At 55.4% G+C, this 25,185-nt stretch overlaps 1 protein-coding gene across 1 annotated transcript; it reads left to right on the top strand.

Annotated features, from left to right (window-relative positions):
- Positions 1 to 16,059: 16,059 nt before the first annotated feature.
- On the top strand, positions 16,060 to 18,366 carry LOC134657681 (serine/arginine repetitive matrix protein 1-like). Its single transcript, XM_063513244.1, has one exon. The coding sequence runs from the start codon at positions 16,060 to 16,062 to the stop codon at positions 18,364 to 18,366; it is 2,307 nt and encodes a 768-aa protein (XP_063369314.1).
- Positions 18,367 to 25,185: the final 6,819 nt, after the last annotated feature.

The following is a 25,185-nucleotide window of genomic DNA, read 5'->3' as shown; positions in this document are numbered from 1 at the left end:
GTCTTCCCTAAAGTAGCCTATTACGTATTTTAACAAAAGTTTTGTTCTATGAGATTTGGCTTAAATAAAACCGACTTCAAAAAGGATGAAATAAAATATTATCCTTTTTGAAGTGTATGCGTTACCAACTGATATGTTTGAAGTCGGTGCCAAGCCAAGTAGTAACAATACCATGTGTAGCTACTATACATTAAATTAGAAAATCGTAAGTTTGCCATAAGCCGTCCCTGTTAAATTTGTCCTCTGCTGATTTGGAAGTTAGATAATTATATGCTTATCTGTTGTTCGCCATTGTCCATGTATGTATAAATAAGATTTACATTACAAAAGCGGGCGGAGGTTATCAGACGCTTCAAGACTGCGTATAAAACTAGAGATGGTCTTACTAGACGTACAAATGGACGGCGGCACGCACATAGACGCGCCCTCTACTGCTTCGACAAGCGGGGGAAGTTCCTCGGAGACATACCCGTCCACAAACGGATCCTGCCGAGTTTCTTTTATTAATCAATCATCACGTTTACCTATGTATAGGCTATATAACATTGTGTATTGGTTCAAAATACTATACCCACAATATTAATAAGAACGCATACTACTACAGCCCTCCAGCGGGGAGTAGAAGAACTGAAACACCAACCCCGCCGAAACCTGACTTACAAAGAACCAGCCCGTCAATTCGAAACAGTGGTGAGTACAACGGACGAAACCTGGAACCATTCGGAGGGATATTTATATATTTTTACGACGGAAAAAATACCGACAGTCAAAAATACGTCCGCTTAGCAACAGATGTCGCTGGTAGTACCCGTAACTTGCAATAAGAGTAATAGAATAGTACCCTCACCCAAGAGCTTTATTAAAATAACATCATCATCTTCCTCGCGTTGTCCCGGCATTCTGCCCCGGCTCATGGGAGCCTGGGGTCCGCTTGGCAACTAATCCCAGTAATTGGCGTGGGCACTAGTTTTTACGAAAGCGACTGCCATCTGATCTTCCAACCCAGAGGGTAAACTAGGCCCGTATTGGGATTAGTCCGGTTTCCTCACGATGTTTTCCTTCACCGAAAAGCGACTGGTAAATATCAAATGATATCTCTCACCCAAGAGCTTTATTAAAATAACGTTATCAAAAATATGATAACATGAAGTAAGTACGTACTTAATTGATTGAAAAGGTAACGTAAACTACACTATCCCAAAATATTATACTAGGTAGTTACCTAGTCAGAGGACTAGGTACTCAAAAGAAAATAAGGCCAGTATAGTCGGATTATTCCTATTTGCATTCTTTGACACATGTCACTCACAACAGCAGTACAACGTAAAATGTCTCGCACATCGAAATCACAAAGGAAGACAATTGCACTGCGAACGTTTACGTTCAACGTTTACGTTTAGGGTTGGCCGGACACCACCGTTATGAATCGGTAGTCGTCTAAGTAAATCGATATATATATATATATATATTTTTTTAGGTCGCCACAAAGCATTATTAAATTTATTATATTTTCTTATTATTATATATGAACCATATAACTCTAGCTTTATTTAAATCTCAAATAAAAATTCATTAAACGTCTCAATTCTATACCTCAGTCTAGGTACCATCCAATCGTAATCGCTTGCTGTGACAACCGATTTGGGTTTGTTAAGTGACGTGAAAAGCACAACGTGAAACAGGGTGTTTGGTGCCACGTTTGCCAAATTCAAATGTCTGATCTAGACACGCGGCATCGTGTCAAGCCAAGTTAAAAAGAAAAAAGAACAGGCGACGCAGCGGCCGTGTGTCACCTTTAACCCCTGTGTAACTCTGAATCTATTAAACATTAACATATGAAATTAAACTCATTTATTAAGACCCTCGAGGCTAACTAGAACCTGAAATTTCATGAATATAGCTCAAACGGTTGTTAAGATACCATCATCTAAAAATCGGGATTTTTCTGATGACCCACTTCCAGATGACCTAGCAAGTTGAATTTGGCATCCAGCCTGTTAATTGTGTGGTTACGAAACTGAGATAAAGAAGTGTTTTTTTTTTTTTTAAGTTAGTTTTTATATCAAAAAACTAAATTTTACAAAAAAGTAAATAGGAGAAATAATCCCCACCCCAAGCAAACTAGAACTTGGCACCCATATAGATCACAATTCTTTTTCCGGCGAAGTAAACAACGACGAATATTCTTAATATTAAACTTGGCTCTCTTTTCACATTTTGTTGGGATAAATAATAATATTTTAAAAATCTTTCCTGATCTCGCAATATTTTATTGTTCTCGCGGATAATTTTTAAACGCGGATAAATACGCTTCTACGACAACGAGTATACGAAATTTCCTGCAGACGGATTTAGCAGCGATGATTCTACAACTACTGCCATCTAGTGAAGAGTAGAAACCAATTTAGGTAACTTACGAACAAATATCTCAGTAACAAAAAAAAAAAATACAATCATCAAACAAACAATGAAATCACATAAACAATCCGCCCTATCATTAGATGAAGACCGACGTCGACAACGTCGAGTCGCCTACGAAAGTTTAAAATTGAATGCAGCCGATAGATGGCAATTCTCATTATGATCGCCACAAATAGAACGCGCTATTAAGATTTTTCTACAAAAAACCCTGTCATTCGACGAATATAGTGGTTAGGTAAGGTTCGGAGTTAGTTAGGTTAGGTTTTGAGTTAGTTAGGTTAGGTTTTGAGTTAGTTAGGTTAGGTTTTGAGTTAGTTAGGTTAGGTTTTGAGTTAGTTAGGTTAGGTTTTGAGTTAGTTAGGTTAGGTTTTGAGTTAGTTAGGTTAGGTTTTGAGTTAGTTAGGTTAGGTTTTGAGTTAGTTAGGTTAGGTTTTTTTTTTTTTTTTTTTTTTTTTTTTTTTTTTTTTTTTTTTTTTTGAGTTAGTTAGGTTAGGTTTTGAGTTAGTTAGTTAGGTTAGGTTTTGAGTTAGTTAGGTTAGGTTTTGAGTTAGTTAGGTTAGGTTTTGAGTTAGTTAGGTTAGGTTTTTTTTTTTTTTTTTTTTGTTAGTTAGGTTAGGTTAGGTTAGGTTAGGTTAGGTTTTTTTTTTTTTTTTTTTTTTTTCCCTCCTCCCTCCTCTGTTATTTTATTGCTGGTATTTCTTTTCCAGCATTTGTCTCTATTCTTTTTTCCATTCTATCTTTTCTTTCAATTCTATCTTTTATTCTATATATTTTTTACAATTTACAATATTATTCAATTTACAATTTAAACAGTTTTACAATTTAATTCTATTTGTAATTTGTTCCAATTTACAGTTTTATACTTTTAACTTAATGTGTGTTCTTCTTTGTTAGACACAATATATTAAACAATTTCAAAAAGGACTTTTCCAAATTATAATTAAACACTACAGCGAATTTCTTTATTTGTTTTTATTTATTTATAACTAATCCTAAATCTAGAACTAAAAACAAACCAAAAAAAACTTTCTTCTTTAAAGATCAACGATTATTCATTTTTAACATTATTCGACTTGGGACATTGGGCTGGCAACCGAAGAATATGTGTAAAGGTGATGTGGAATGAAATGACGTGAATTTTTGTTGTGTTCTTCTTTCCCCCGCGGGTCTATTTGGCTGTTTTCAGCCATATTTTATTGACCCTTTGCATCTTGGCCAGGATTTCCCTTGGCGGGGTGAATTTCGGGGGGCAGAACTTATGGGGAGTGGCCGTTCTAAAATATCCATAATACGTGAATATTTGTGAGCCTTCGTGTGCTCCCAGTCCCTTCCCGTGAATATTTCGTAGGTGTCTATGTATGTTCCTCGTCTTGGTGTGATATCCGCAGAATACACATTGCTGAAATGACCCCTCCTTTGTTTTCGGTGCTCCCGTCGTTGTGGGGCCCTGGAATAAGAGCTCCATATTCCTCCACCGCCTGGTTCTCGGGGTGTCTGCCCTCACCGAGTTTGGGCTCGTGGCCTCCGTTCCGGAGGATCTTCTATCTTCCGGTGACGGAGCCCATGAGCTCCCTGAGTCCTGGAACGGTTCCTCGTCTTCGTCATCCGTGAGCTCCGGTGCTGGCTGTGCCTCTCCTTCTCTGGTGGAAGGGGAGCCAGCCACGCTTTGGCCGGATGCGGCCACGTCCGCGCCTCCAGGGGGCTGCGGCGGAGGCGAAGATGACGCAGAGGAGGAGGAGGAGGAAGAGGACGACGAGGAGGACGAGGTGGAGTCGTCCGATTCCAGCTCCGCGAGCGGTTCCCCTGCGCGTCCGATCCGCCCCAGTGGTATAGCCACTCGTATTCCTTCTCGGTTGCTTTCCCCCTGTCGTGCCTCATCCTCCTCCTCCGATTCGGCCTCCAGCTCCTGCAGTTGTTCCCCGCCGCTCGATCCCGGAGCCGGTGCGTCACGCTCCACCCCATCCGGTGCTCTTCGCTCCAGCTCGGTTAGGTTAGGTTAGGTTAGGTTAGGTTAGGTTAGGTTGGGGTGCGGGCTCCACGGACCTGCTCGGGTGTCCGAGTGGGCGGGGAGGTGAACCCCGACGTGGCGCGTCCCCAGGTGGTGGATAGGGGAATGCCCCGGCCCGTTGTTGTGCTGGGGTAGGACGTAGTCCCGCGAACCAAACACCAGGGGGGGGGGGATTTGGGGGGCTTTGTGCCCGAGAATGGCTCTCCACGCGTCCCTCTGAATAAGCAGACGGCGCAGTGGACGAGCAGAGAGGAGGAGCTGTGTAGTGTCAATCGAGTCACTGTTTCGCGGGCGGACGTCTGGGGACTTCCCCCCGTAGGCGCTGGGGGAGGCTGAGGGCTCCCTGACGCGTCGTGGATGTGGGTGGTTGCCGGATTGGAGAGCCTTCTGCTTTTCTGACATTGCCTAGCTGTCTGGAAGGATTGTGCATTGGGCTTCTGTGAAACCCAATTGCAGATCCATTTCTCCGGGCGGGTCGGCGGTGTTAGCGGATCGGGAGGATCGCGCACCGGATGCCGCGCGTATCTGTTGTGCGTCTGGGGGGCTCTTGGCTTCCAATGACGGCTGCGGGGGGTCACATTCCGGATCTTTGCCCGAGGAGCAGTTTCTCGATTGAGGAGTGGCTGTGGAGGAGGAGTGGGGATGGCTCCGGCCACCAAGCGCGGCGGATGGAAAAGTGGAAGAAAACCACTATAAAAATCACCCCAATCCCAAGGTGTGTCTGACGTGCCGATGGGATGCGTGGCTGGAGGGAGTCCAGTCACAAGCGTCAGGGAGGGGCATACCTCCTCAAAATAGCATTCAAAATGAGTGGAAACGAAAATGGAAAACTACCCCAGGAGGTTCCAATCCTCCATGTCGCCACAGGACGGGCAATCGCCCATGCTGTGGCGACATGTCGCCTTCCGTATTCTGGGGGGGCAACCCACTCACGATCCCGAAACGACGACATAAGCAAATACTTCATGGACACCGATTTGCAGAGTGATTTGGTCTTGAGGCTGCAAGGAGGGGGTGATGGGGAGAATAGTCGCCCGGCGGAGGCAGGAGCCTCCACTGGGCCCCCCAAAGATGGATTACGTGCGGTACCGCAGGAATACGTGCGGTCGCCCACGCCAATCCCCACGAGGGTGTTTTGTGGGAGAAGGGCTCGCGGCGGGCTGGAAATGTTCCCGTCAGGTAGCGAGGAATTTTTTTCCCCCCAAAAAGTGGACATGCGCGACCTGCCTGGTGGGGACGTTTACTGGTCGCCGCTGCAAACGGACACCGAAAGCGAGACGACCGACTGCGACGGCTCGCTGCATGGTCCCACCTCCGCCCAATCCGGGGAAGTGCGGAAGCGGCTGCTGAGCGAGGAGGACGGGTCGGGGGCATCTGATGGTGATGCTTCCGTCTCCGGAGCAAGGCCCGGCTACGGGCCAAATAAGAGAGGACGAGGAAACTGTGTGGGTGCGGCCCGAGCCAGAGCTGGGTGCTCGGGGCCGGAGCAGCCACTCGAGACCGCCCCACGGCCCACGGAGGCCGTGGCGGGGCCCCCGATCGCAGCGGCCCCCTCGCGGAGAGAATCTCTCCCGGATTTGCGGGTGGTGCTGACCCGCTGCGACCGCGAGCTTGTGGCCTCAAATGAAAGGTCGCGATCTAGGTCGCCGAATTTTGACGATGGTCCTGGTACCTCGACAATTGTAGCGCCTACACGCAGAGGAAGAGGCCGGACTCCCACCACGGGGGAATATGTCCGTTATGCAAAGGCTGTTGAAGCGGCCAATAAGGCGAAGCGCGAAGAACTGCGGCTTCGCAACGAAGAAGAGGCGGAGAAATTTTGTCGGTCTTTAGGTACCCGCCAAGTGAGATTATCGGAAACGTCCACCGACGACGAGGTGAACCTTAACGATCGCGTCCGTGCCAGCCTGGAAGCCATCGACATGGTGGCCCAAAAGTCCAGTCATCTTAAGGGCACCTTTCAAAAGGCCCTGAAGGACTCAGCCAAGGAAATGAAGAAGGTCTTTGAGGTGCTGAGGACACACTCGGTATCCGACGAAACCCGGCAACTAGAGGCAGAGAACAAGCGCCTTAAAGCGGAACTGGCAGATGTCCGCTCTGAACTCCGGAAAATTCGCGAGGACATGCAACGTTTTGAAATGTCGCATCGGAGCTCGCTTCCCACAGAGGAAATGAACGTGGCTCAATTTGTGCCGTCGGGACCTCATCCACCGGCGCCATCCAAAAAGAAGGCTAAGCCTAACGAAACTGCGGCCCTAGACATAGAGAGCATTGTCCAGGCTGTTACAAAGCAAGTAGGTAGCATGATTAATGCCCGATTTGACGGTTTAGAGAAGGAAGGCAGACTTTTGCCAGCTCAAAGTCTCCGTCCACCACTAGCAAGCGACAAGAGGAAAGAGTCGGCTGCTAACGTCGTCCAAAAGCCCGCGAAGTCAGTGGTCCCTGTCGCCGGTAAGAAGGGACCACCAAACTATACTGAAGAGCCGCAAAAGATCAGCGGCAAGGGCAAGGGCAAGGGCAAGAAAAGCGCTGTCCCACAGCCCAATGTCAACCAGAGCACGGCGACCTTTCGGACCCAGCCAGCATCTGCATGTCCCTCTACAGGGGAAGAATGGCAAAAGGTAGGCCCCAAGGGCAAAAGGAAAAAGAAGACGACCAAAGCTGTTTCCAAAACACAACCGAAACAGAAACAGCAACCAAAGAAGGCGCGCAAATTGGTACCCCCGCGTTCTTCAGCGGTGGTTTTGACACTGCTCCCAGAGGCAGTAGAAAAGGGGGTAACGTATGCGAAAGTCCTTACGGAGGCCAAGAGCAGGGTCGATTTGGCTGGACTCGGCATCACTGCTTTACGGATCAAGCGCGCTATCACTGGGGGCACCGTTCTAGAGGTCCCGGGAACTACCAGTGGTGACAAGGCCGACCAACTGGCCAGAGCGCTGGTGGAAAAACTAGGCCCAGAAGCTGTTCGGGTATCAAGACCGGTCAAATGCGCAGAGCTCCGGTTGACAGAGTTGGACGACTCAATATCGCCCGAGGTGGTAGTAGCTGCGATCGCCAGCGTCGGACAGTGCTCGGCAGCACTGGTAAAGACCGGCGAGGTTCGTCGAGGTCTTAGAAGACTCGGCACTCTGTGGGTGCGCTGCCCTGTCACGGCAGCCAAGAAAATCACTCAGGCTGGTCGCCTTGAACTCGGTTGGGGCCTCTCGGCTAAAGTTAGCTTGCTGGAAGAAAGACCCATGAGGTGCTTTCGTTGCCTACAGACGGGGCACACTGGGGCCCAATGCATAGCGTCTGAAGACTACAGCAACCACTGCTACAACTGCGGTCAACCAGGACATAAGAGGTTAGCTTGCTCAGGATCACCTAAATGTATCTTGTGTCATGCTGCGGGAAAATCTGCGGACCATAAAATCGGGTCCAAAGCATGCACCAATCCCAAACCAATGACAAAACACGCTGGCGATGGCCCCCGGGCCCCCTCCCAGGCTGTTATCCCCTCCACCGGTGCGGTGGAAGAGGCTGAGATGGAGATCGTAACAACCGACAATTAATGACAATAAAGGTGTTGCAAACTAACCTCAATCACTGCGCCAGGGCTCAGGATTTGCTTTTCCAGTCCCTGGCTCAGTGGAGTATAAATGTGGCAGTCGTGGCTGAGCCGTATTCGGTTCCACCGCGAAGCGATTGGGTGTCTGACATGGACGGAGTTGTCGCCTTGGTGGCAAGAGGAGGTACAGGCACATTCGAAAGCGTCGTAAGAGGGAAAGGTTATGTGGCGGCAAATTATGAACGTGTCACTTTCGTCGGCATCTACTTCTCTCCGAATCGCTGTTTGGCCGAATTTGAACGTTTCCTGGTGGAGGTAGGCGCCCGAGTCAGCCAGCTTTATGACCGGGGGTCAGTGGTCGTCGCCGGAGATTTTAATGCGAAGTCCACTGCGTGGGGTTCGCCGGCGACGGACGTGCGCGGTGAGGTCGTTGAAGAGTGGGCAATTGCGTCAGGGCTGACCCTAGCCAACCAGGGAGACACTAACACGTGCGTGCGGCAACAAGGCGGATCAATAGTGGATCTGACTTTCACAAATGCCGCCCTGGCACGCTGTGTCCGTGATTGGAGGGTACTGGTAGACGTGGAGACGTTGTCCGATCACCTGTACATCTGTTACGACGTCTCCACGTCGCCAGTAGCTCAAGTCGGCCATAATTGCAGGCTACCGATTGGCGGCGGAGGTCCAAAATGGGCTCTCGGTAAAATGGACCGAGACCTTCTTTTAGAGGCGGCTATTGTGCAAGCTTGGCTCCCTTCGCCGGAAGGCGAAGTAGTGGTGGAGACGGAAGCATCCTGGTTCCGGGATGCCATGACACTAATATGCGACACGGCGATGCCCAGGGCCAAGCCTCCACCACAAAAAAGAAAGGTGTATTGGTGGACGGCTGAGCTTGCACAAATGCACAAGGATTGTACAGCCGCGCGGCGTCGGTATACAAGGCAGAGACGCCGACGAACAGACGAAGATGCGGAAAGAAACCTCTACGCCTTGTACAAGGAGGCAAAAAAGTCCCTAAAAGCAGCCATAGGAAATGCCATAGACGCTGCGAGGGAAGCATTTATCGGCACCTTGAATGCGGATCCTTGGGGCCGGCCCTACAAGCTCGTCAGGAACAAATTACGCTCCTGGGGCCCCCCGCTTACCCAAACGTTGGAACCTGAATTTGTCAGCGACGTGGTCTCGGCATTGTTCCCTAGGGGAGGTAATAACAGGCCGCCAGCAATGGCACCACCACGAGCAGACGAAGGGGAGGAAGCTGAAGTGCCACCTGTAACAGCAGTTGAATTCGGCGTAGCAGTGACTAAGATGCGAGCCAAAAACACTGCTCCTGGACCAGATGGAGTCCCTGGCCGCGCTTGGGCCCTCGCGTTGAAAGAGCTGGAGCCGCGACTTATCCGTCTCTTCACGGCATGCCTGGAGCAGGGCCGCTTCCCAGTAGGATGGAAATCAGGGAAACTGGTCCTGCTAAAGAAAGAGGGTCGCCCGGCTGACTCGCCTTCGGCATACCGGCCGATTGTCTTGCTTGATGAGGTGGGGAAGCTATTCGAGCGCATCATAGCGTCCCGTCTCATCAAGCATTTGCAAGGGGTTGGCCCAGACTTGGCCGAAAATCAATACGGCTTCAGGAGCGGCCGTTCTACAGTGGACGCGATCCTGCAGGTGAAAAGGCTGGCACAGGAGTCTGTCTCTCGGGGAGAGGCTGTCTTGGCTGTGTCGTTAGACATAGCCAACGCCTTCAATACCATGCCCTGGGAAACCATAAACGAGGCCTTGCGCTACCACAGGGTTCCGCCTCACCTGGCCCATATTATCAGGGCCTATTTAAGTGAGCGATTTGTGACCTGGCCTGGGCAGCGAAATTGGGGACAGAAAAGGATGGAATGCGGTGTCCCTCAGGGATCGGTTTTGGGCCCGCTACTTTGGAATGTCGGCTACGACTGGGTCCTGCGGGGGGCAAACCTTCCTGGAGTAGACGTGTTTTGCTATGCCGATGATACGCTGGTGACGGCCCGCGGACCCAGTTTTCGCGATGCGGCAATTCTGGCAACTGCGGGTGTTGCCCACGTTGTCAGCCGAATACGGCGGTTGGGCCTGGAAGTCGGCCTACAGAAATCCGAGGCCATTTGTTTTTATGGCCACCGTAGAGGTCTTCCGGTAGGAGCCCAAATTATAGTAGGCGGGGCCTCGATTGCTGTCAAGCCGACCCTGCGCTACCTGGGCGTTATACTCGACAGCAAATGGAACTTTCAGGCCCATTTCCAACGCTTGGCTCCAAAACTGCTCAGTGCAGCGGCGGCCCTAGGGCGTATACTCCCAAATTTGGGAGGGCCCAAGGCCTCATGCCGCCGTTTGTACACGGGAGTCGTGCGCTCCATGGCCTTATATGGCGCACCCGTCTGGGCTGACGCCCTGGGAAGGCAAAACTCTACGCAGTTGAGAAAAGCGCAAAGAGCAATGGCGCTGCGGGTAATCCGGGGATACCGTACCATATCTACGGATGCTGCGTGTGCTTTAGCGGGATCCCTGCCCTGGGACCTCGATGCAAGAGCCCTCGCAGCTGTTTACCGCTGGCGCGAGGAGATGCATGAGAGGGATGAGTCACCAGCACCGAGGGAAATAGATGGACGGCGTGAAGAAATTCGGCTGGAAATGGTGGGCATTTGGGAGGAGAGACTGGAGCAGCCAATTGCTGGCCACCAGACCATAGAGGCAATACGTCCGGTCCTAAAACAATGGCTTGACCGGGACCATGGCCCTATGACATTCCGGGTGACGCAGGTCCTCTCTGGACACGGATGTTTTGGCCGATATCTGTGCAGATTGGGCCGAGAACCGACGCCGATATGCCATGAGTGTGGCGCGGCCGAAGACACGGGACAACATACGCTGGCTGTATGCCCAGCTTGGACTGAACAGCGGGCCACACTCGTGGCTGTAGTGGGGCACGACCTGTCCCTGCCTGCCGTGGTGAAAACTATGGCAGACAGCGACAGATCATGGAAAGCGGTGGTCTCTTTTTGCGAAGACGTGATGGCGAGAAAAGAGACCGCGGAAAGAGAAAGGGAGGAAGATCCGGCCTCCCAGCCGATGCGCCGCAAGCGCGTAGGAAGGAGGCGTTTGGCGCACAACCGCCGACTTCCCCCTTAAGGGTACCCGTGGGCGGCAGGCTCGGGACATCTGTCGCCTACACGAGGGTCCCTGGGACGGCCAATGCGCCAAAAAATGGCACACTCTAGAGTAGAGGAACACAGTTCCTCCGAAGTCGAGTCCGGAGTTCGGACAGCCGCTGGCGGGGTTCCGGAAGCATGGTCCCGGCCGTTTCCCGTGCCTCGCCTTTAAAGCCATGAGGCGGCCAACAGAGGGGTTTTAGTGGGTATACCTGGGGTCTCATCAGCCCACAACAGGGAGTCCCACATAACCACCCGGCCCGTCCCCGCGCCGGGTGGTATGCGTAACGCATTTCCCCTCTTAAAAAAAAAAAAAAAAAAAAAAAAAAAAAAAGGTTGGGGTGCGGGCTGACCAGTGCTACCGATGCGGTCAATCCGGTCACCGGGCCAGGGACTGCACCGCCGCGCCCCACTGCACTCTGTGCACTGCAGCGGGCAAACCTGCTGACCACAGTGCCGGCAGCAGTACCTGCGCGATGGGGGCTAAAGCCCCAAAACGCATGTCCCGGAAGGCGACCAGCAAACCAGGTACTCCTGGAGTGGCGGCGCCTCTGGCCGCACAAGAGGGCCCGATTAGCAATGCGCCAAATGACGAGGTCAACTAATCGGATCCTCCAGGCGAACATAAACCACTGCGCCGGGGCGCAAGATCTCCTCCTGCAGTCCATGGCGCAGTGGTCGATAGATGTTGCCGTGGTCGCCGAGCCGTACTACGTCCCCCCCAGCCACAACTGGGCTGCGGACCTGGATGGCTTGGTGGCCATTATAACAAAAGCAGGGGTAGAGGGTATACCGCCCCCCTCCACGTTGTCGAGGGGTCGAGGCTATGTGGCTGTCCTCTGGGGCGAAATTACCCTGATCGGGGTATATTTCTCCCCCAACAGAAGAGTCTCCGAGTTCGAAGCCTTCCTCGGCCAGCTGGCGGCTCTCGTTGGGCAGACCCAACCGCGCCAGGTAGTTGTCGCAGGTGACTTAAACGCCAAATCCATGGCCTGGGGCTGTCCCGCAACCGACATTCGCGGAGACCTGTTAGAGGAATGGGCGACGATGACCGGAATGTCGGTTCTGAACCGAGGGTCGGCCAGCACCTGCGTGCGCTGGCAGGGAGAGTCCATAGTGGACGTTACTTTCGCGACCCCGGCACTCGCGACCCGCGTCCGGGGCTGGAGAGTACTGGAGACGGTGGAGACATTATCAGACCATTTGTACATCCGGTTTGATGTCTCCACCTCCTCCGGAGGCACGACAGACACGGATCGTCGTCCGAATGGCCGTGCTGCGACCCCTTACCCTCGTTGGGCCCTGAACAGCCTGGATCGTGAAGCGGTGGAGATAGCGTCCCTCGTCCAGGCCTGGACAACATCTCCTGGGCCTGTGGAGACCGAGGAGGAGGCAGCCTGGTTCCGCGAAGCCATGTCACAAGTCTGTGACGCAGGCATGTCACGAGCCAAGCCACGGCCTCCGAAGCGTCAAGTGTACTGGTGGTCGCGAGAAATCGAGGAACTCCGATCCCGCTCCAACAGGGCGAGACGCCAGTACACACGGTCCCGTCGACGCAGACACCGAGACGCTGAAGAGGAGACGCGGCTGTACGGTGCCTACAGGGAGGCGGTCAAGGCGCTGCAGCTCTCCATCTGCGAGGCAAAGGCGAGCGCCAGAGCGGAGCTTCTCGAGACTCTAAACCGAGACCCATGGGGGAGGCCGTACAAGACGGTCAGGGGTAAATTACGCCCTTGGGCCCCCCCCTTGACAGAGAGTCTCGAGCCTCGACTACTGGGGGTGGTTGTTTCCAACTTGTTTCCGAACAGACCGGAACACCAGCCCCCAGAAATGGCACCTCCCCATCAGCTCGCAGGGTTCGAGGGTGCGGAAGTCGGGGTGCCTCCGGTAACGGAGGCAGAGCTAGACGCAGCCGTGCGGAGGCTAAAAGCCAAAAACACGGCACCGGGTCCAGATGGGATCCCAGGACGCGTCCTGGCTTTGGCGCTGCGGTCCCTAGGGGAGAGATTCCGCGGGCTACTGGACGCCTGTCTACAGTCCGGCCAATTTCCGATCATATGGAAAACCGGCCGGCTCGTCCTCCTAAAAAAGGATGGGCGTCCCGCGGAATCTCCATCAGCCTACCGTCCGATCGTATTGCTCGACGAGGCTGACAAGCTCTTCGAGCGCATCATCTGCTGTCGCCTCGTCGAGCACCTCCGAGGTGTGGGACCCGACCTGTCCGAGCATCAGTTTGGATTCCGAGAGGGCAGGTCGACCGTAGATGCGGTCGCGCGCATCAAAGCCCTCTCGGATGAGGCGGTTGACCACGGTGGGGTTCTCCTGGCGGTGTCCCTGGATATCGCCAATGCCTTTAACACCCTGCCGTGGTCGTGCATTAGGGAGGCGCTGAAATACCACAAAGTGCCTCCCTATTTGTGCCAAATAGTCGGGTCCTACCTCTCGGAGCGGTGTGTGGAGTATCCGGTCCGGGGTGGCGGGCTTACAAGGTGGGAGACAACGTGCGGTGTTCCACAGGGCTCGGTCTTAGGGCCGCTCCTGTGGAACATTGGGTACGACTGGGTGCTGCGGGGGGAGCTTCTCCCGGGGTCAAGTGTGACCTGCTACGCAGATGACACGCTGGTCACGTCCCGGGGGACCTCGTACCGGGAAGCAGCACGCCTCGCCACCGTGACGGTGGCACAGGTGGTGAGGCGTATAACGATGCTGGGTCTGGAGGTGGCGCTACACAAGTCCGAGGCGCTCTGCTTCCACGCAGCCCGGAAGGCGCCGCCTGCAGGATCCAGCATCATCGTTGGTGGCACCCGAATCGAGGTAAAGTCCAACATGAGATATCTTGGACTTGTCCTCGATTCCCGATGGAGCTTCCGCGAGCACTTTGCCCGCCTGACCCCCCGACTAATGGCAGCATCGGCCGCACTGAAGAGGCTGATGCCCAATATCGGGGGGCCGGAGGTAGCGAGCCGCCGTCTGTATATGGGGGTGGTGCGATCGATGGCCCTGTACGGGGCGCCGATCTGGGCGGAGAATCTGGCGGCCCGAAATATCGCCCTGCTGAGAAAGGCTCAGAGGGCGATGGCCATCAGCGTCGTACGCGGGTACCGCACCACCTCATACGATGCGGCGTGCTTGCTGGCGGGAACGCCTCCTTGGGATCTGGAGGCGGAGGCCCAGGCGTCTCTGTACGAGTGGCGCAGGGAGCTCCGGCTGCGGGAGTTCCATCCTGCGCCTAGGGAGGTAGAGGCGCAAAAGCTCCTCGTCCGGCAGTCCATTGTCCTCCAATGGGAGGAGCAACTGGCTGGACGCGAGGAAGGACACAGGACTGTCGAGGCGGTCCGGCCGGTCCTACAAGACTGGCTGGAGAGAGAGCGGGGCTCGCTAACCTTCCGGCTGGTGCAGGTGCTCACGGGGCATGGCTGTTTCGGGAGCTACCTGCACCGGTACGCAAGACGGGAGGAGACGGCGGAGTGCCACCAGTGTGGCTGCGGCGAGGACACGGCGCAGCATACCCTGGAGGAATGCCCAGCCTGGGAGGGGCAGCGCCGCGAACTCGCGGCAGTGGTGGGGAACGACCTCTCCTTGCCAGCCGTAGTTAAGGCTATGGTTGCCGACGAGAGGTCGTGGAAAGCGGTCCTCTCCTTCTGCGAGGATGTAATGTCGCAGAAGGAGGCGGCGGAGAGGGAAAGGGAGGCCAACCCAGCCTCGCACCCGATCCGCCGCAAGCGCACAGGGGCCCGGAGGAGAGCGTATGCCCATCTCCTCCCCCCCACCTAGCGAGGTCTGGGCAGCGGCGCGGGGGCGTCGCTGCCCATTACATAGGCCTCGCAGAGAGGGCGCGCGTGGTATGCCCACGCGCCTTCTGAGGAGGCAGGGGTAGAAGCCTCACTCTAGCCCCCCACAAGAGAAGGGCCCGCTGCACAGGCGGGCGGCGCCGGCGTGGCTGCGGTTGCGTACTCTAGAGAACCCGTGGCCACGCCCCACCGGCGGCGTGCAGGCATACCGTTGGTTTTTTAGTGGGTAGCGGCACCTTTGCCGAGTCCCACATAACCCGCATCTCCTCCCCCGGGTGTGCGGGTATGCATAAAGCATTTTTCCAACGAAAAAAAAAAAAAAAAAAAAGGTTGGGGTGCGGGCTGAGTAACCTCCACGTTGGCCTGTGTGCTGCAGTTTCCTTGGACTTTGGTCTGTGGAAAGGGCAACATCTGGGCTGGTGCACCCTGGGCATCGGCTGGTAATTTCCCTAAGGGGGCATTGCCAGCTAAATGGCTAATAACTCAGTGGGTAGGGATCCCTCCACGCTCTCCGATGAGGGAAAGTGTTTGGACGGGACACAAGACCGCAAACCTGGTCCGTAGGTACCAGGAGCGGGGGCCGCCTTCCTTTGGGGTGGGGCTGCGAGGAAAAAAAAACCTCTTTAAAAATTACCCGTGGTGGGGGCGACGGTTGACTCAGGTCAGCTGTCGGCCAACTCGTAACCCGACCCGTGGGGCCGGCACGAGGGTCGCTGTCTGTGGACAGGGACTGCGAGGACGGAAACCTCTATAAAAACCACCCAGAGCGGCGGGTGCTGCTAGCTTCGGTGTAGAAGTTAGTGGTGCAGACTGCGGTCACCGTCGGTCGAGCCGTTACCCCGGGGTAGGTTCTGGTCATGTTTTAGGCCTACCTTTGGGACCGGCGGCCTTGCCTTAATTGGCTGGGCCAAGGGGAGCAAACCCCAATAAAAATCCACAACTCCTGGCGTGAGGGTTCTCCGCGTCGGGATGCTCCTCGGAGCGGCTGGAGTGTCTACCAGTCATTAGAGACCAAACCTGTGATACCGCCCGACCTCACAGCGTTAATAGGGCCACTGTTTGGGTATTGGGAATCTCTGCCCCTGTGGAGTTTTTATGTTCTTCCCTACTCGTGGGATTTTTATGGATGATATAGAAAAAACCTCTCAAAACGGCCCTTCTCAGGGCCAAACCTCAAACGGTCCTTCTCAGGACCAAACCCCAAACGGCCCTTCTCAGGGCCAAACCTCAGAAGACAGGACGCAGGCGAAGACGCCTGTTCGGGTGGAGCGCATGGTGCTCAGGTCGCGTTCGAAGACCCCTAAAGCACCTGAAGAGACAGCGGACAAAGCTGGCAGTGGCTTTAAGGAGGCGGACCAGTCTGACACAGGTAGCCCCGTCACAATGCGTTCGCAATCGGCACAGGATGATGGAGACTCAGACTCGGCTATGAGCTGTAGTTCGATAGAGGAGAGCAGGTTTTGGCGGAAACGCAAAACTAACCTTGGCGGCTCGGGTTCAGATACCGAAACAAAGAGAGGCCGCGGCAGGCCTCCTTCTACAGGGCAATTCGAGGGCCTCGCCAGATCGAAGGAGGAGCTGAACCGTGCCAAAAGAGAAGAGGTCAGCCTTAGGGCGGAAGAAGAGGTAGCCAGCCTTGCGCGGTCGCTCTCAACTCGCAGCCTGCCTGGCAGTGGCAATAGAGCTGTGTGCCTGTCTCAAAACGAGGAGGAGCACTCTGCGAGCTCGCGATTTGAGCAGGTGCAGACCAGCCTGAGGGCAATAGAATTGGTGGCCACAAAGTCCTCAAATCTAAAGGGTACCTTTGTAAAATCTCTAAAAAAAGCCGTCGAGTGTATAGGAGACGTTTTCGAGGAAATCAAAGATCGCACGTCCTCTGAAGAATCGCGGCGTCTGCAGGCGCAAAATGACCGTCTGCGAGCGGAGCTGAAGGAGCTCCGCTCTGAAATGGAGCAGCTCAGAGCGGAACTCCGGGCTCAATTTAGGAGACAGTCCCCGGTCCCGTCCCCGGTCCCGTCTCCGCCGAAGGAGCAGACACAGCCCGCCCGTTCCCTTGAGCGTTCCAGTGTGGACGATATGGTGCGGGCCATGACGGCTCAAGTGGGGCTGATGCTCGACGCTCGGTTTGGAGCTCTCGAGCTGGAGGGTAGGCTCCTGCCGGCCCAACCAATGCGGCCCCCGTTGGCTGCTGACAGGCGACGACAAGCCGCACAGGCGGCTTCACAAGAAATGGCGGAGGGGCCAGCGCCCGTAATTAAGACGGCTGTAAGTGGACCCAGGTCGGCTTCAACCTCCACTCCGAGGCGAAGCCCTCCGAATCTCACCGAAGAGCCCCAAAAGGGCAGCAAAACTAATAAAGGAAAGGGAAAAGGGAAGAAGAGCGCGGCCCCAACAGCGGCTAAGGCCACCACAAACCCATCTTCTCCCTCGACATCAGCTCCTCCTCCCCTGCCATCAGTCCCTGCTTCCATGAACGAGGGCTGGAATTTGGTGACCCGAGGCAAGAAGAAGGCGACGGCAAAATCGCGCTCCGCGTCCCAACCAGCACCACAGCAGCAAAAGGCTATCAAGCGTAAGCCGCGTAAACTCCGCTCGCCTCGCTCGGCGGCGGTAGTTTTGACGCTGCATCCGGACGCTGAAGAGAAGGGAGTAACGTACGCGCAGGTGCTTTCCAAGGCGAAGGAAAATATCGACCTGGAACGGCTAGGCATCACTGCCATAAAATTCAAGCGGGCTGCCACTGGCGCCAGGATCCTTGAAGTGCCGGGGGCAACCAATGACGAGAAGGCCGACTCGCTGGCCAAAGAGCTGGCTGAAAAGCTGGGGGAGGACATCGTTCGAGTCTCCAGGCCGGTAAAGTGCACGGAGCTGCGCCTCACGGAGCTCGACGACTCGGTGTCGCCTGGCGAGGTTGTCGCAGCGGTTGCTAAAATCGGCGGCTGCGCAGAGGGCCAGATAAAGGCAGGGGAAATCCGCCAAGATGCCTCCGGTCTTGGTACAATCTGGCTTCGCTGCCCGGTCACGGCAGCCAAAAAGGTGGTGGAAACTGACCGCGGACGACTCCAGGTAGGATGGGTCCGTGCCGCAGTGAAGCTGCTTGATCAGCGTCCCATGCGGTGCTTCAAGTGCCTTGAAAAGGGTCACGTCAGGGCACAATGCACCTGCGACGCTGATCGCACTGATCTGTGCTATCATTGTGGCAAATCCGGCCACAAAGCAGCCGGCTGTTCCGCGCCGCCACACTGTGTTGTCTGTGAAAGCGCAGGTAAAAAGGCAGACCATAGGCTGGGCTCCAAGGCTTGTCTAGCTCCTGGCCCGAAGGCGATGAGAAAGAAGGCTGGAACTGGCTCCCGGGCCATGTCCCAGCCTGACCAGCCATCCAGCAGCAGGTTGGACGCTCTGGAGGAGGATCGAATGGCCACGGATTAATATGGCTATTCGGGTGCTCCAGGCGAATCTCAACCACTGCGCCAGGGCCCAGGACCTGTTGTTTCAATCCATGGCGCAGTGGATGATAGGCGTTGCTGTGGTGGCAGAGCCTTACTCGATCCCTCCCCGTGACGATTGGGTGGGTGATCTGGACGGTTCAAGTGGAACTTTAAGGCTCACTTTGAGCGTTTAGCACCCAAATTACTGCGCGCGGCGGCGGCCTTTGGGCGTATACTGCCCAACCTGGGAGGGCCCAAGGCCTCATGCCGCCGCTTATACACGGGTGTGGTGCGCTCAATGGCGCTGTACGGTGCCCCAGTATGGGCGGATTCCCTCAGCAGCCACAACATTGCCCAATTGCGACGACCGCAGAGGGTAATGGCGCTGAGGGTAATCAGAGGATACCGCACAGTGAGCGCGGCAGCCGCGTGCGTGCTGGCCGGTTCTCTGCCCTGGGACCTGGACGCGAGGGCCCTCGCGGCGCTGTACCAGTGGCGCGGGGAGGCGCGAGCCCGGGGTGACCCGAAAGCACCTCAGGAGGTGGCGAAGCGGCGCACCGAGCTGCTAGAAGACGCGACGGAGATGTGGGTGCAGCGGCTAGAACGGCCGAGGGCTGGCTCCCGCACTATAGAGGCCGTACGCCCAGTCCTTCGTGACTGGGTTGAAAGATGCTCCGGTGTCCTTACTTTTAGACTAACGCAGGTACTGTCGGGGCATGGCTGTTTCGGCAGGTACCTGCACAAGGTTGCCCAGCGGGAACCGACACCGGAGTGTCACCAATGCGGAGCCGGCGTAGACTCGGCCCAACACACCTTAGCTGAGTGCCCAGTTTTCGGCGAGGAACGGGAGGAGTTGGTCGCCCAGGTGGGGCAAGACCTTTCGCTGCCAGCCGTAGTTCAGGCCATGCTGGGCAGCGAAAGTGCGTGGGAGACTGTGCTCACGTTCTGCGAGCACGTCATGGGAGACAAGGAGGCGGCCGAGCGCGAACGGGAAGTCCGGGCCGAGGCTGACCCAATGCGCCGCCGCCGCATAGGCCGCAGGCGTGCCGCTCATGAGCGGAACCTGCCGCCCTGATGAGAGCCAGCGGGCGGCGGGCATGGGGGCGTCCCCGCCCATGACGCTGGCTCCCGAGATGGTAAGCGCGACCTTGTGTCCCGGAAGCGCTTCCACTGGGACGGATATTAAAAAAACATGGGTATGGATCTAGTCAGGATAGCCGCTGCGGGGTCGCGGACGCATTGCGCGAGCTTCCCCGTAACCCCGCAACCATAGCGGCGAGAGGACACCATGGGGTTTAGTGGGTAGTGGGGCCTCTTTACAGCCCTGAGTCCCACATAACCGTCCGGGTTTCTCCCCCGGCCCGGCGGTATGCGTAGAAGCATTCCCCATGTAAAAAAAAAAAAAAAAAAAAAAAAAAAAAAAAAAAAAAAAAGGTTAGGTTAGGTTAGGTTAGGTTAGGTTTGTCCACGGACCTGCTCGGGTGTCCGAGTGGGCGGGGAGGTGAACCCCGACGTGGCGCGTCCCCAGGTGGTGGATAGGGGAATGCCCCGGCCCGTTGTCGTGCTGGGGTAGGACGTACGTAGTCCCGCGAACCAAACACCAGGGGGGGGATTTGGGGGGCTTTGTGCCCGAGAATGGCTCTCCACGCGTCCCTCTGAATAAGCAGACGGCGCAGTGGACGAGCAGAGAGGAGGAGCTGTGTAGTGTCAATCAAGTCACTGTTTCGCGCGCGGACGTCTGGGGACCTCCCCCCGTAGGCGCTGGAGGAGGCTGTGGGCTCCCTGACGCGTCGTGGATGTGGGTGGTTGCCGGATTGGGGAGCCTTCTGCTTTTCTAACATTGCCTAGCTGTCTGGAAGGATTGTGCATTGGGCTTCTGTGAAACCCAATTGCAGATCCATTTCTCCGGGCGGGTCGGCGGTGTTAGCGGATCGGGAGGATCGCGCACCGGATGCCGCGCGTATCTGTTGTGCGTCTGGGGGGCTCTTGGCTTCCAATGACGGCTGCGGGGGGTCACATTCCGGATCTTTGCCCGAGGAGCAGTTTCTCGATTGAGGAGTGGCTGTGGAGGAGGAGTGGGGATGGCTCCGGCCACCAAGCGCGGCGGATGGAAAAGTGGAAGAAAACCACTATAAAAATCACCCCAATCCCAAGGTGTGTCTGACGTGCCGATGGGATGCGTGGCTGGAGGGAGTCCAGTCACAAGCGTCAGGGAGGGGCATACCTCCTCAAAATAGCATTCAAAATGAGTGGAAACGAAAATGGAAAACTACCCCAGGAGGTTCCAATCCTCCATGTCGCCACAGGACGGGCAATCGCCCATGCTGTGGCGACATGTCGCCTTCCGTATTCTGGGGGGGCAACCCACTCACGATCCCGAAACGACGACATAAGCAAATACTTCATGGACACCGATTTGCAGAGTGATTTGGTCTTGAGGCTGCAAGGAGGGGGTGATGGGGAGAATAGCCGTCCGGCGGAGGCAGGAGCCTCCACTGGGCCCCCCAAAGATGGATTACGTGCGGTACCGCAGGAATACGTGCGGTCGCCCACGCCAATCCCCACGAGGGTATTTTGTGGGAGAAGGGCTCGCGGCGGGCTGGAAATGTTCCCGTCAGGTAGCGAGGAATTTTTTTCCCCCCAAAAAGTGGACATGCGCGACCTGCCTGGTGGGGACGTTTACTGGTCGCCGCTGCAAACAGACACCGAAAGCGAGACGACCGACTGCGACGGCTCGCTGCATGGTCCCACCTCCGCCCAATCCGGGGAAGTGCGGAAGCGGCTGCTGAGCGAGGAGGACGGGTCGGGGGCATCTGATGGCGATGCTTCCGTCTCCGGAGCAAGGCCCGGCTACGGGCCAAATAAGAGAGGACGAGGAAACTGTGTGGGTGCGGCCCGAGCCAGAGCTGGGTGCTCGGGGCCGGAGCAGCCACTCGAGACCGCCCCACGGCCCACGGAGGCCGTGGCGGGGCCCCCGATCGCAGCGGCCCCCTCGCGGAGAGAATCTCTCCCGGATTTGCGGGTGGTGCTGACCCGCTGCGACCGCGAGCTTGTGGCCTCAAATGAAAGGTCGCGATCTAGGTCGCCGAATTTTGACGATGGTCCTGGTACCTCGACAATTGTAGCGCCTACACGCAGAGGAAGAGGCCGGACTCCCACCACGGGGGAATATGTCCGTTATGCAAAGGCTGTTGAAGCGGCCAATAAGGCGAAGCGCGAAGAACTGCGGCTTCGCAACGAAGAAGAGGCGGAGAAATTTTGTCGGTCTTTAGGTACCCGCCAAGTGAGATTATCGGAAACGTCCACCGACGACGAGGTGAACCTTAACGATCGCGTCCGTGCCAGCCTGGAAGCCATCGACATGGTGGCCCAAAAGTCCAGTCATCTTAAGGGCACCTTTCAAAAGGCCCTGAAGGACTCAGCCAAGGAAATGAAGAAGGTCTTTGAGGTGCTGAGGACACACACGGTATCCGACGAAACCCGGCAACTAGAGGCAGAGAACAAGCGCCTTAAAGCGGAACTGGCAGATGTCCGCTCTGAACTCCGGAAAATTCGCGAGGACATGCAACGTTTTGAAATGTCGCATCGGAGCTCGCTTCCCACAGAGGAAATGAACGTGGCTCAATTTGTGCCGTCGGGACCTCATCCACCGGCGCCATCCAAAAAGAAGGCTAAGCCTAACGAAACTGCGGCCCTAGACATAGAGAGCATTGTCCAGGCTGTTACAAAGCAAGTAGGTAGCATGATTAATGCCCGATTTGACGGTTTAGAGAAGGAAGGCAGACTTTTGCCAGCTCAAAGTCTCCGTCCACCACTAGCAAGCGACAAGAGGAAAGAGTCGGCTGCTAACGTCGTCCAAAAGCCCGCGAAGTCAGTGGTCCCTGTCGCCGGTAAGAAGGGACCACCAAACTATACTGAAGAGCCGCAAAAGATCAGCGGCAAGGGCAAGGGCAAGGGCAAGAAAAGCGTTGTCCCACAGCCCAATGTCAACCAGAGCACGGCGACCTTTCGGACCCAGCCAGCATCTGCATGTCCCTCTACAGGCGAAGAATGGCAAAAAGTAGGCCCCAAGGGCAAAAGGAAAAAGAAGACGACCAAAGCTGTTTCCAAAACACAACCGAAACAGAAACAGCAACCAAAGAAGGCGCGCAAATTGGTACCCCCGCGTTCTTCAGCGGTGGTTTTGACACTGCTCCCAGAGGCAGTAGAAAAGGGGGTAACGTATGCGAAAGTCCTTACGGAGGCCAAGAGCAGGGTCGATTTGGCTGGACTCGGCATCACTGCTTTACGGATCAAGCGCGCTATCACTGGGGGCACCGTTCTAGAGGTCCCGGGAACTACCAGTGGTGACAAGGCCGACCAACTGGCCAGAGCGCTGGTGGAAAAACTAGGCCCAGAAGCTGTTCGGGTATCAAGACCGGTCAAATGCGCAGAGCTCCGGTTGACAGAGTTGGACGACTCAATATCGCCCGAGGTGGTAGTAGCTGCGATCGCCAGCGTCGGACAATGCTCAGCAGCACTGGTAAAGACCGGCGAGGTTCGTCGAGGTCTTAGAAGACTCGGCACTCTGTGGGTGCGCTGCCCTGTCACGGCAGCCAAGAAAATCACTCAGGCTGGTCGCCTTGAACTCGGTTGGGGCCTCTCGGCTAAAGTTAGCTTGCTGGAAGAAAGACCCATGAGGTGCTTTCGTTGCCTACAGACGGGGCACACTGGGGCCCAATGCATAGCGTCTGAAGACTACAGCAACTACTGCTACAACTGCGGTCAACCAGGACATAAGAGGTCAGCTTGCTCAGGATCACCTCAATGTATCTTGTGTCATGCTGCGGGAAAACCTGCGGACCATAAAATCGGGTCCAAAGCATGCACCAATCCCAAACCAATGACAAAACACGCTGGCGATGGCCCCCGGGCCCCCTCCCAGGCTGTTATCCCCTCCACCGGTGCGGTGGAAGAGGCTGAGATGGAGATCGTAACAACCGACAATTAATGACAATAAAGGTGTTGCAAACTAACCTCAATCACTGCGCCAGGGCTCAGGATTTGCTTTTCCAGTCCCTGGCTCAGTGGAGTATAAATGTGGCAGTCGTGGCTGAGCCGTATTCGGTTCCACCGCGAAGCGATTGGGTGTCTGACATGGACGGAGTTGTCGCCTTGGTGGCAAGAGGAGGTACAGGCACATTCGAAAACGTCGTAAGAGGGAAAGGTTATGTGGCGGCAAATTATGAACGTGTCACTTTCGTCGGCATCTACTTCTCTCCGAATCGCTGTTTGGCCGAATTTGAACGTTTCCTGGTGGAGGTAGGCGCCCGAGTCAGCCAGCTTTATGACCGGGGGTCAGTGGTCGTCGCCGGAGATTTTAATGCGAAGTCCACTGCGTGGGGTTCGCCGGCGACGGACGTGCGCGGTGAGGTCGTTGAAGAGTGGGCAATTGCGTCAGGGCTGACCCTAGCCAACCAGGGAGACACTAACACGTGCGTGCGGCAACAAGGCGGATCAATAGTGGATCTGACTTTCACAAATGCCGCCCTGGCACGCTGTGTCCGTGATTGGAGGGTACTGGTAGACGTGGAGACGTTGTCCGATCACCTGTACATCCGTTACGACGTCTCCACGTCGCCAGTAGCTCAAGTCGGCCATAATTGCAGGCTACCGATTGGCGGCGGAGGTCCAAAATGGGCTCTCGGTAAAATGGACCGAGACCTTCTTTTAGAGGCGGCTATTGTGCAAGCTTGGCTCCCTTCGCCGGAAGGCGAAGTAGTGGTGGAGACGGAAGCATCCTGGTTCCGGGATGCCATGACACTAATATGCGACACGGCGATGCCCAGGGCCAAGCCTCCACCACAAAAAAGAAAGGTGTATTGGTGGACGGCTGAGCTTGCACAAATGCACAAGGACTGTACAGCCGCGCGGCGTCGGTATACAAGGCAGAGACGCCGACGAACAGACGAAGATGCGGAAAGAAACCTCTACGCCTTGTACAAGGAGGCAAAAAAGTCCCTAAAAGCAGCCATAGGAAATGCCATAGACGCTGCGAGGGAAGCATTCATCGACACCTTGAATGCGGATCCTTGGGGCCGGCCCTACAAGCTCGTCAGGAACAAATTACGCTCCTGGGGCCCCCCGCTCACCCAAACGTTGGAACCTGAATTTGTCAGCGACGTGGTCTCGGCATTGTTCCCTAGGGGAGGTAATAACAGGCCGCCAGCAATGGCACCACCACGAGCAGACGCAGGGGAGGAAGCTGAAGTGCCACCTGTAACAGCAGTTGAATTCGGCGTAGCAGTGACTAAGATGCGAGCCAAAAACACTGCTCCTGGACCAGATGGAGTCCCTGGCCGCGCTTGGGCCCTCGCGTTGAAAGAGCTGGAGCCGCGACTTATCCGTCTCTTCACGGCATGCCTGGAGCAGGGCCGCTTCCCAGTAGGATGGAAATCAGGGAAACTGGTCCTGCTAAAGAAAGAGGGTCGCCCGGCTGACTCGCCTTCGGCATACCGGCCGATTGTCTTGCTTGATGAGGTGGGGAAGCTATTCGAGCGCATCATAGCGTCCCGTCTCATCAAGCATTTGCAAGGGGTTGGCCCAGACTTGGCCGAAAATCAATACGGCTTCAGGAGCGGCCGTTCTACAGTGGACGCGATCCTGCAGGTGAAAAGGCTGGCACAGGAGTCTGTCTCTCGGGGAGAGGCTGTCTTGGCTGTGTCGTTAGACATAGCCAATGCCTTCAATACCATGCCCTGGGAAACCATAAACGAGGCCTTGCGCTACCACAGGGTTCCGCCTCACCTGGCCCATATTATCAGGGCCTATTTAAGTGAGC

This window comes from Cydia amplana, chromosome 20 (genome assembly GCF_948474715.1).
Source record: "Cydia amplana chromosome 20, ilCydAmpl1.1, whole genome shotgun sequence".
NCBI classification, from domain to species: Eukaryota; Metazoa; Arthropoda; class Insecta; order Lepidoptera; family Tortricidae; genus Cydia; species Cydia amplana.
Note: the sequence above shows the minus strand (reverse complement) of the source record. Positions and strands in the feature narration are given on the sequence as shown.